Source organism: Salmo salar, chromosome 05 (genome assembly GCF_965601325.2).
Source record: "Salmo salar chromosome 05, fSalSal1, whole genome shotgun sequence".
Classification (NCBI taxonomy): Eukaryota; Metazoa; Chordata; class Actinopteri; order Salmoniformes; family Salmonidae; genus Salmo; species Salmo salar.
The window spans coordinates 78,912,772-78,924,930 of record NC_138295.1 but is presented as its reverse complement, the minus strand read 5'-3'; the positions used below and the strand labels follow the sequence as shown (position 1 = coordinate 78,924,930).

The window sequence follows — 12,159 nt, the reverse complement described above, 5'->3', positions numbered from 1 at the left end:
TACATTAGTCTCTTGTTTCTCTCTCCCCTCCCTGTACATTAGTCTCTTGTTTCTCTCTCCCCTCCCTGTACATTAGTCTCTTGTTTCTCTCTCCCCTCCCTGTACATTAGTCTCTTGTTTCTCTCTCCCCCTCCCTGTACATTAGTCTCTTGTTTCTCTCTCCCCCTCCCTGTACATTAGTCTCTTGTTTCTCTCTCCCCCTCCCTGTACATTAGTCTCTTGTTTCTCTCTCCCCCTCCCTGTACATTAGTCTCTTGTTTCTCTCTCCCCCTCCCTGTACATTAGTCTCTTGTTTCTCTCTCCCCCTCCCTGTACATTAGTCTCTTGTTTCTCTCTCCCCCTCCCTGTACATTAGTCTCTTGTTTCTCTCTCCCCCTCCCTGTACATTAGTCTCTTGTTTCTCTCTCCCCCTCCCTGTACATTAGTCTCTTGTTTCTCTCTCCCCCTCCCTGTACATTAGTCTCTTGTTTCTCTCTCCCCTCCCTGTACATTAGTCTCTTGTTTCTCTCTCCCCCTCCCTGTACATTAGTCTCTTGTTTCTCTCTCCCCCTCCCTGTACATTAGTCTCTTGTTTCTCTCTCCCCCTCCCTGTACATTAGTCTCTTGTTTCTCTCTCCCCCTCCCTGTACATTAGTCTCTTGTTTCTCTCTCCCCCTCCCTGTACATTAGTCTCTTGTTTCTCTCTCCCCCTCCCTGTACATTAGTCTCTTGTTTCTCTCTCCCCCTCCCTGTACATTAGTCTCTTGTTTCTCTCTCCCCCTCCCTGTACATTAGTCTCTTGTTTCTCTCTCCCCCTCCCTGTACATTAGTCTCTTGTTTCTCTCTCCCCCTCCCTGTACATTAGTCTCTTGTTTCTCTCTCCCCCTCCCTGTACATTAGTCTCTTGTTTCTCTCTCCCCCTCCCTGTACATTAGTCTCTTGTTTCTCTCTCCCCCTCCCTGTACATTAGTCTCTTGTTTCTCTCTCCCCTCCCTGTACATTAGTCTCTTGTTTCTCTCTCCCCCTCCCTGTACATTAGTCTCTTGTTTCTCTCTCCCCTCCCTGTACATTAGTCTCTTGTTTCTCTCTCCCCCTCCCTGTACATTAGTCTCTTGTTTCTCTCTCCCCCTCCCTGTACATTAGTCTCTTGTTTCTCTCTCCCCTCCCTGTACATTAGTCTCTTGTTTCTCTCTCCCCCTCCCTGTACATTAGTCTCTTGTTTCTCTCTCCCCCTCCCTGTACATTAGTCTCTTGTTTCTCTCTCCCCTCCCTGTACATTAGTCTCTTGTTTCTCTCTCCCCTCCCTGTACATTAGTCTCTTGTTTCTCTCTCCCCCTCCCTGTACATTAGTCTCTTGTTTCTCTCTCCCCCTCCCTGTACATTAGTCTCTTGTTTCTCTCTCCCCCTCCCTGTACATTAGTCTCTTGTTTCTCTCTCCCCCTCCCTGTACATTAGTCTCTTGTTTCTCTCTCCCCTCCCTGTACATTAGTCTCTTGTTTCTCTCTCCCCCTCCCTGTACATTAGTCTCTTGTTTCTCTCTCCCCTCCCTGTACATTAGTCTCTTGTTTCTCTCTCCCCCTCCCTGTACATTAGTCTCTTGTTTCTCTCTCCCCCTCCCTGTACATTAGTCTCTTGTTTCTCTCTCCCCCTCCCTGTACATTAGTCTCTTGTTTCTCTCTCCCCTCCCTGTACATTAGTCTCTTGTTTCTCTCTCCCCCTCCCTGTACATTAGTCTCTTGTTTCTCTCTCCCCCTCCCTGTACATTAGTCTCTTGTTTCTCTCTCCCCTCCCTGTACATTAGTCTCTTGTTTCTCTCTCCCCTCCCTGTACATTAGTCTCTTGTTTCTCTCTCCCCCCTCCCTGTACATTAGTCTCTTGTTTCTCTCTCCCCTCCCTGTACATTAGTCTCTTGTTTCTCTCTCCCCCTCCCTGTACATTAGTCTCTTGTTTCTCTCTCCCCCTCCCTGTACATTAGTCTCTTGTTTCTCTCTCTCCCCTCCCTGTACATTAGTCTCTTGTTTCTCTCTCCCCTCCCTGTACATTAGTCTCTTGTTTCTCTCTCCCCTCCCTGTACATTAGTCTCTTGTTTCTCTCTCCCCTCCCTGTACATTAGTCTCTTGTTTCTCTCTCCCCCTCCCTGTACATTAGTCTCTTGTTTCTCTCTCCCCCTCCCTGTACATTAGTCTCTTGTTTCTCTCTCCCCCTCCCTGTACATTAGTCTCTTGTTTCTCTCTCCCCTCCCTGTACATTAGTCTCTTGTTTCTCTCTCCCCCTCCCTGTACATTAGTCTCTTGTTTCTCTCTCCCCCTCCCTGTACATTAGTCTCTTGTTTCTCTCTCCCCTCCCTGTACATTAGTCTCTTGTTTCTCTCCCCCTCCCTGTACATTAGTCTCTTGTTTCTCTCTCCCCCTCCCTGTACATTAGTCTCTTGTTTCTCTCTCCCCCTCCCTGTACATTAGTTCTTCCCTTCTAATTGGGTTGCATCAGAGCATCTATAATAGACAGAGAATCCCCTGCAGAGCCCACTGCTGCACTGTCATAGCCTCTCATACGCAGATCTAGGATCAGCCTACATACCACAAATCCTTATCATAACCAATGGTGACGAAATGAAAAACTGACATTAGATCGTTGTGCAGGTCGTGTTACCTCATCTTACACAATGACTGTGTCTGGCTATGTTATGATGATTCTGGCTCATGTGGCTCCTGGCCAGTATGTGTTATGATTGTATCACTGTGAGTCTGCTGCCTCCTGGTGGTTGACTGAAGAACTGCAGCAGCACAGTGACGAGGCCAAACGCTTTACACTGATTTACTGTGGTTGAAGAGTATATCTCTACCTCTCTCTGTGTTTGTTTGTAGGGGCCTGGTTGAAGAGCAGTCTGGGCTATGTCCAGAGGGAGGGAGACCAGCTCAGCCTAACCTACATCGCCCCTCAGCTGGGATACTGGGTGGCTGCCATGTCTCCATTATACACAGGTACCAACACACACCATGTCCCCGCTAGACACAGGTACCAACACACACCATGTCCCCGCTAGACACAGGTACCAACACACACCATGTCCCCGCTAGACACAGGTACCAACACACACCATGTCCCCGCTAGACACAGGTACCAACACACACAATGTCCCCGCTAGACACAGGTACCAACACACACCATGTCCCCGCTAGACACAGGTACCAACACACACCATGTCCCCGCTAGACACAGGTACCAACACACACCATGTCCCCGCTAGACACAGGTACCAACACACACCATGTCCCCGCTAGACACAGGTACCAACACACACCATGTCCCCGCTAGACACAGGTACCAACACACACCATGTCCCCGCTAGACACAGGTACCAACACACACCATGTCCCCGCTAGACACAGGTACCAACACACACCATGTCCCCGCTAGACACAGGTACCAACACACACCATGTCCCCGCTAGACACAGGTACCAACACACACCATGTCCCCGCTAGACACAGGTACCAACACACACCATGTCCCCGCTAGACACAGGTACCAACACACACCATGTCCCCGCTAGACACAGGTACCAACACACACCATGTCCCCGCTAGACACAGGTACCAACACACACCATGTCCCCGCTAGACACAGGTACCAACACACACCATGTCCCCGCTAGACACAGGTACCAACACACACCATGTCCCCGCTAGACACAGGTACCAACACACACATTTAAAACAGGTATAACTTCCTCTGTGAACCGTAAATAAATAAAAAAGTGTTTGTTTCTGCAGGTCCGGTGGTGGCAAAGGACATCAGTACGTACCACACAGTCTTCCTATTGGCCATACTGGGAGGCATGGCTGTCATCCTCCTCTGCCTGCTCTGTCTACTACTGTACTACTGCAGGTCTGTCTGTCTGTCTGGATCAATTCCCTGCTGACTGTCATAAGTGTGTCTTGTGCGTCAGTGAAGCAGTCTTGAGTTTCAACAGGACTGTCTTCTCTTTCCTCCCCCTTCTCTCTCTCTCTCTCTCTCCCTCCCTGTCTCTGTCTCCCTGTGTCTCTCTCTCTCTCTCTCTCTCTCCCTGTCTCTCCCTCTCTCTCTCCCTCCCTGTCTCTGTCTCCCTGTGTCTCTCTCTCTCTCTCTCTCCCTGTCTCTCCCTCTCTCTCTCCCTCCCTGTCTCTGTCTCCCTGTGTCTCTCTCTCTCTCTCCCTGTCTCTCCCTCTCTCTCTCCCTCCCTGTCTCTGTCTCCCTGTGTCTCTCTCTCTCTCTCCCTGTCTTCTCCCTCTCTCTCTCCCTCCCTGTCTCTGTCTCCCTGTGTCTCTCTCTCTCCCTGTCTCTCCCTCTCTATCTCCCTCCCTGTCTCTGTCTCCCTGTGTCTCTCTCGCTCTCCCCGTTTCTCTCTCTCTCCCTGTCTCTCCCTCACTATCTCCCTCTCCCTGTCTCTGTCTCTTTCCAGGCGTGGTTGTGTGAAGCCTCGTCTGTCCCAGCGGAAGCTGACCCTGTCTGGTCTGGAGGGCAGTAAGAGAGACCAGTCCACCTCCATGTCCCACCTCAACCTCATCAGCAGCGAGGTCAGTCAACACCCAGGCCAGGGACCACTGGTCTCTTCATACAAACATGCTTTCTCCCTTTGCCACTGCACTTTGGAACTGCCATTGCACTTTCTATTGTTATAATCACAGCTAATATTCTGTTGAGTTTTTTCACTTTTGTGTTGGTGTGTATTGATGGTATTGTTCCCTCTGTGTTCTGTGTATTTTGTTTGAAGAGCATGTTAGATAATGGCATAGTACTACTGTCTGTGAAACTGACACTAAAACCTTATCACATCTCTAGGTTCATTTGGAGCTGGTCTCTATGACAGCAGAACCCGACATGACCACGCCCATGCTCAAACCCTCCTCCTACGATCGCCATGACCTGGTCTCCCATGGCAACCACAGTCGCATGTCGCTAGGAAACCACAGCCGAAGTCGTCATGGCTCATCGCTAGGCAACCTGACGCCACGCAGCAGAGACTACCGTCAGTCTGTGGAGACGTTCCCGTTTAAGTCAGCCCTCTCCACCGGGACGGATGCCGGCTACCGCCAATCATACACCTCCATCTGCTCATCCATCAATCAGCTCCCAGATAGACTTTCCTCCTCAAATCAGGTGCAGGCGTCAGCAAGTCAATTGAGTGGTGTTGGGGAGGGCGGGACTAGTGTGCTTGAGGCTACCTCGCCCTGCTCCCCACCTGTTTCCCCTATCAGAGGGGAGGGGTGTGAGCGCAGACCCCCAGACTACCTCCTGTCCCGGTCTGTGGACCACCTGGGCTCCCTGCCCCTCTCCCTCCCCAGGCCGGGCCAGCTGCTGTGCTGTGGCTCTGTGGACCTGCTGAGTGGAGGAGACGGTTACCCCAGGAGGATCCGGCCCACCCTGGTGATCCCAGCCCACTACATGCGCCTGCCGGGGGAGCACCCGCTGTGTGGCCAGGCCCTGTTCTTACAGACTGACCAGCAGAGTGACCTGGAGACCATCCAGGCTGAGCTCAACGCCTCACACTCCCAGCAGCCCCTGGGGCAAACACACGCCGATTATGCTACCGCCTCAGCCAACCAGGGACAAGGAGAGGGGCAAGGGGAGTGGAGCAGCCTATCAGAGTCCCTGTCTATCCCGACAGCACTTGGGGAGGCAGGGATTATGCAAATGAACGGCGAGGACACGCTATTGGCCGAGAGGAAACTGATGGAACTGCGGGGAGGGAAGCCCCTCACACACCCGCGCGCCTGGTTCGTCTCATTGGACGGTCGGTCTAACGCCATCAGACATTCTTACATAGACTTGCAGCGGGCTGGGCAAGCCAAGGGGAATCCAGGTGGAGGAGGTAGCCATGGTAACAACAGTGGTGGTAGACATGTCAATGGAAACGACGCAAGTCTGGACTCCGGGGTGGACCTGAATGAGCCCAGAGCAGGGCGGAGGGGGAGGGAGGTAGAGAGGAAGGTAGGAGAGCGGGAAAGAGAGAAAGACAGAGAGAGGGGGAGGACAAAGAGCGGCCCTCCTGCCATGGCCTACACCCAGCTGGTATATGTGGATGACCTGGAGGGGGAGGAGGAGACTCCTGAGTGTAGCCCCCAGGACAGCCCTTTAGGTCCAGGGTTGCAGAACACACAGGGACATCAACAAGTAGAGGAAGAGGAGGAGGACAGAGGAGAGGAAGATGAGGCGGAAGAGGAACACAGAGGAGAGGGGATGATACAGGAAGAGGCTCCTTCACCCCTCTCCTCCCCCTCCTCCTCCCCCTCCTCTCCACCCCCACTCACAGAGACAGAGGGCGTGGTTTTCAGGACTGAGCATGACCAGACGGCCCTATTGTCTGTTGCCCCTGACGACCATGGAGAGGAGGAGAAGAAGAGCCCCTGGCAGAAGAGGGAGGAGCGCCCCCTACTGGCAGTCTTTAACCTCAAATAACCTCTGACCCTTGAACTATGACCTTACTTCCCCTCCCACCACCCTACCCCAAAGTGACATGAAGAAGGATTGGCCAGCTATAGATGTACAGATCATTCAGGAAGTACATCTGCACTGGGAGCTAAATGGAACTGTCAGTGAATGGAAACGATTGGAACAGTTGGAAGTCCATTGGAACTCCATACATTCTAATGTCTAATCCTTCCTGTGTATCATCATAGCCCCACACTACATGGACAGGCCACTGACTAGACATGCCATAGAGACTTTGTCTGAGTGATACAGATGAACTCCTGAAGTGAAAACAAACTAAACAACGTCAGAGAACATGTAATGCACAACTGCTATGCCTTCAGCAAAAAGGGGCTGTAGAATAAAGTAGACAGACAATGAGTGTGTTTCAATACTTAGCAGCAGCCTCCTTTCCTCAGTCTTATCTGCTTCAGTCCACTGATCTGAAAAGCATCGGACAAGTAAAAGCAATATGGCGAATGTCTACTGGCAGGTCTAGGTAGAAGGAGTAGTGGTGTTTTAAGATCAGTAACTAGGACAGGATATACATACAGCAGGAAAGGAAGCTACTCTAATGTTTAATGCTGCAGGTAGATGTTGCCCAGAGGCACAGATCTACGATCAGTTTTCCCCCCCACAAGTCTTAATCTGGGCGGCAGGTAGCCTAGCGGTTAGAGCGGTGGGCCAGTAATGTAAAGATCGCTGGTTAGAATACCCAAGCCAAGAAGGTGAAACATCTGTCGATGTGCCCTTGAGCAAGGCACTTAACCCTGATTTGCTCCAGGGGCGCCGTTCTACTATGGCTGCATCTATCCAGTGTATGTGACACTAAAACATATTTTATTTTGTTATTTTTTTAGGTTTTTATTTTCCAACATTAGGGAACCTTAGATTAGTGTGTGTGTAACTTCAGTTTCCCATCCACATGACTGGTGAATCAGATAATGGGATACAGCCCCCTCTGTTGGTGACTGTTGATATTGCAGCACTCTACCAGTGAGGTTTTATATGAAGGTTTTTGTGTTGAACCACTGACTTCAGCATACTTTGCTCTGAACGTCTGGCTATGCATCACTTTTATACAGTTGCTTGAGATGCCTTGTTTTGTAATTTTAAGTACTCTGTGATTTTAGTTGCCAAACTATTTTACTCAAATACGTTTATGCTATTTTCTACTCGGATATGTTTTATCGTTTTTTTTCCCTTACTGTAAGTACAGAGTTTGAAACACACACACACCCAAGCCTTTTCTCTGAAACCAAACTGCATCCTGACGTTTGGAAACCACTATAATCGACTTCCTCGTTTTCCAAGTGCCTTTGAACAAGTTGACTCGTACACATCAGTTGATCAGTTCAGCAAGCTATTTATTTCTCCTCTCCCCTGTTGAGCTCTAACCCTCCACTACCTCATCCCTCTCTCCTCTCCTCCCTCTGTCCCTGACAGACAGCATGCAGTAACCCCATCTCACCTCTCCTCAGTCACAAAGGGAGAATGCTGTGTGGCCATAGCTAGATTGTTTATTGATTTTTGCATCTGCCTCTGTGTGCCAGTGTGTAGTCATGTCTTTCTGCACAAGCATGTGCCTGAGTGTTCATATCTGTGCGTGCAGACAATATACTGCAGGTCGTGTGTGTGTGTGACAGCAAATGACATCTGAGGCATTACAGTGTATATAGTTCTCTCCTCTACATGTTGACATGTGAGCTAGTGTTGTGAATGATCTCTCTCTCTCTCTCTGTCTCTCTCTCTGTCTCTGTCTCTCTCTCATCCTCTCTCTCTCTGTACTCCATCACCATAGTTACCACTCTGGAAGAGTACTGTATGTTACTGTTCCATCCATTCTGAATGTCTTAACTGGTTGCTTGTATTATAATTTACACTTATTATTCTGAATAAAGAGACAAACTGGACTTCTGCATCTTCTGTGTATTGTTTAGCACTAGTCTAGAGACTATAGAGCAAGTTTGGGTGTAGTAGAATTAAGGAGAACAATTGAGTCATCCTCTGTAGATCAATGTCAAATGTGTGCAAGCTTCAGGATTAGACTGTATCCAGATGCATGGTTCACGTTCACGCTCTTATGGTTTTTGTTAATGTATCTGATAACTAGAGCAGTAGTCATGACTACATGTTCTACATTACTGAGCCACACCGAATTATGGTAAAGCTTTTCATTCCCTTATGGTTGACCTATTCGTTTCCATTAGGCTTGTCAGATTTCATGCTCCTTTTGACGGACCTGTATATAGACAGGAAATCAATCAACATCTTGCTGACTGGGAGAACCTGACTCCCCCCTCAAGGCTTTCCCGGTTGGCAGTTACTAACGGACGGATTTAAGGGAGCAGCATATCAACCCACCATCGGGACATAATGGCCAGAGAACCTGCAGCTCAGCCGTTTCCCCCTGAATTCAGTAGCTGACAGACACACTCCTGTCACGAGAATTTTCAATCCCAATGATAATAACTAACAATCAATAAGTTTGACCAATCCCCGAGGTTTGTAAGACTTTGGGTTTAATAATAATTAGGCAAATACTCAGCTTATGCAAAAGGTCCGTAGAGTTTATTCACAAGAACGTTCTAAAGTCAAAATACAAAGAACATGTCATTTTATAACTCACTCCCTCCCTACTTACGCACATACCTACACACAAACAGTAGATAGCCTACGCACATACATACACACGAACAGTAGGTGGGATGTAACCTTCCCCATAGTTCTCACCACTGTTTATCACTACCAAGCTGGCAGTTCCATTCCCCTGAGATTAGAGGGACATTGATGGGACTCCCTTTCCTGCCGTAAGTTTCTCAGAGTTCTAGCCAGGTCAGGTCATACACAGTTTAATTGTTCTCAGTATTTTCTTAGTCACACACACATTTCTACTTGTCTCGACCAAACCTTATTAGACTGAAGTTTATCATTCTAATTCATTATACATGTTACAGAATCTAATAATTACTAATAGTTACATTTGTCTAATTATGCATTATATATGTTACATAATGTCATAGCATGGCAATGTTGATGTTATTTTTTTTATATATATGATGGAAACGTTTGATCTATGCTATACAGTACCAGTCAAGAGTTTGGACACACCTACTCATTCAAGGGTTTTTCTTTATTTCTACTATTTTCTACATTGGAATAATAGTGAAGATGTCAAAACACATGGAATCATGTAGTAACCAAAAAATGTTTAAACAAATACTAATATTTTATATTTGAGATTCTTCAAAGTAGCCACCCTTTGCCTTGATGACAGCTTTGCACACTCTTGGCATTCTCTCAACCAGCTTCATGAGGTAGTCACCTGGAATGCATTTCCATTAACATGTGTGCCTTGTTAAAAGGTAGGGGTGGTATACAGAAGATAGCCCTATTTGGTAAAAGACCAAGTCCATATTATGGCAAGAACAGATGAAATAAGCAGAGAGAAACAGTCCATCATTATTTTAAGACATGAAGGTCAGTCAATCTGGAACATTTCAGTCGCAAAAACCATCAAGCGCTATGATGAAATTGGCTCTTATGAGGACCGCCACAGGAAAGGAAGACCCAGAGTTACCTCTGCTGCAGAGGATAAGTTCATTAGAGTTAACTGCACCTCAGATTGCAGCCCAAATAAATGCTTCACAGAGTTCAAGTAACAGACACATCTCAACATCACCTGTTCAGAGGAGACTGTGTGAATCAGGCCTTCCTGGTCCAATTGCTGCAAAGAAACCACTACTAAAGGACACCAATAAGAAGAGACTTGCTTGGGCCAAGAAACACGAGCAATGGACATTAGATCGGTGGAAATTTGTCTTTTGGTCTGATGAGTCCAAATTTTAGATTTTTGGTTCCAACCGTCGTGTCTTTGTGAGACACAGAGTAGGTGAACGGATGATCTCCATGTGTGGTTCCCACCGTGAAGTATGGAGAAGGAGGTGTGGGGGTGCTTTGCTGGTGACACTGTCTGTGATTTATTTAGAATTCAAGGCACACTTAACCAGCATGGCTACCACACCATTCTGCAGCGATACGCCATCCCATCTGGTTTGCGCTTAGTGAAACTATAATTAGTTTTTCAACAGGACAATGACCCAAAACACACCTCCAGGCTGTGTAAGGACTATTTGGCCAAGAAGCAGAGTGATGGAGTGCTGTATCAGATGACCTGGCCTCCACAATCACACGACCTCAACCCAATTGAGATTGGTTGGGAAGAGTTGGACTGTAGAGTGAAGGAAAAGCAGCCAACAAGTGCTCAGCATATGTGGGAACTCCTTCAAGACTGTTGGAAAAGCATTCCTCATGAAGCTGGTTGAGTGAATGCCAAGAGTGTGAAAAGCTGTCATCGAGGCAAAGGGTGGCTACTTTGAAGAATCTCAAATATAAAGTATATTTTTATTTGCTGAATTTTTTGGGGGTTACTAAATGTCTTATTTCATAGTTATGTCTTCACTAATATTCTACAATGTAGAAAATAGTAAAAATAAAGAAAAACCCTTGAATGAGTAGATGTGTTCAAAATGTTAACTGGTATCGTATATACAAAAGTTTGAACAGCCATTCAAATTAGTGGATTCGGCAATTTCAGCCACACCCGTTGCTGACAGGTGTATAAAATCGAACACACAGCCATGCAATCTCCATAAACAAACACTGGCAGTAGAATGGCCTTACTGAATAGCTCAGTGACTTTCAACATGGCACTGTCATAGGATGCCACCTTTCCAACAAGTCAGATCGTCAAATTTCTGCCCTGCTAGAGCTGCCTCGGTCAACTCTAAGTGCTGTTATTGTGAAGTGGAAACGTCTAGGAGCAACAACGGCTCAGCCACGAAGTGGTAGGCCACACAAGCTCACAGAGCTGGATTTCTGAAGCGCGTCTCCTTGGTTGCAACACTCACTACCAAGTTCCAAACTCCCTCTGCAAGCAACGTCAGCACAAGAACTGTTTGTCTGGAGCTGGGTTTCCATGGCCGAGCAGCCGCATACAAGCCTAAGATCACCATGCGCAATGCCAAGCGTTGGCTAGAGTGGTGTAAAGCTCGCGGCCATTGGACTCTGGAGCAGTGGAAACGTGTTCTCTGGAGTGATGAATTACGCTTCACCATCTGGCAGTCCGACAGGCGAATCTGGGTTTTGCAGATGCCAGGAGAAGAACGCTACCTGCCCGAATGCTTTGTCAACTGAAAAGTTTGGTGGAGAAGGAATAAGGGTATGGGGCGGTTTTTCATGGTTCGGGCTAGGCCCCTTAGTTCCAGAGAAGGGAAGTCTTAACGCTTCAGCATACAATCACATTCTAGACGATTCTGTGCTTCAAACTTTGTGGCAACCGTTTGAGGAAGGCCCTTTCCTGTTTCAGCATGACATTGCCCCTGTGCACAAAGTGAGGTCCGTACAGAAATGTTTTGAGATTGGTGTGGAAGAAGTTGACTGGCCTGCACAGGGCACCTGACCTCAACCCCATCGAACACCTTTGGGATGAATTGGAACACCGACTGCGAGCCAGCCCTAACCTCACTAATGCCTTTGTGGCTGAATGGAAACAAGTCCCTGCAGCAATGTTCCAACATCTAGTGGAAAGCCTAACCAGGAGAGTAGAGACTGTTATAGCAACAAAGGGGGACCAACTCCATATTAATGCCCATGCTTTTGGAATAAGATGTTCGACAAGCAAGTGTCCACATACTTTTGGTCATGTAGTGTATCACTGACCTCTCCTTG

General features: G+C 47.8%; 1 protein-coding gene across 2 annotated transcripts in view; it reads left to right on the top strand.

Moving 5' to 3' along the window:
* LOC123743181 (protein FAM171A1) overlaps window positions 1–8,342 on the top strand; it is a 58,996-nt gene extending 50,654 nt beyond the window's left edge. For both annotated transcript variants that reach the window (XM_045718996.2, XM_045718995.2), the window contains 4 exons: window positions 2,844–2,960; window positions 3,753–3,867; window positions 4,421–4,535; window positions 4,801–8,342. In XM_045718996.2, coding sequence (XP_045574952.2) covers window positions 2,844–2,960; window positions 3,753–3,867; window positions 4,421–4,535; window positions 4,801–6,417 — 1,964 coding nt within the window. In that variant the 3' untranslated portion in view covers window positions 6,418–8,342. The remainder of the gene's footprint in view (window positions 1–2,843; window positions 2,961–3,752; window positions 3,868–4,420; window positions 4,536–4,800) is intronic.
* The last annotated feature ends 3,817 nt before the right edge of the window (window positions 8,343–12,159 follow it).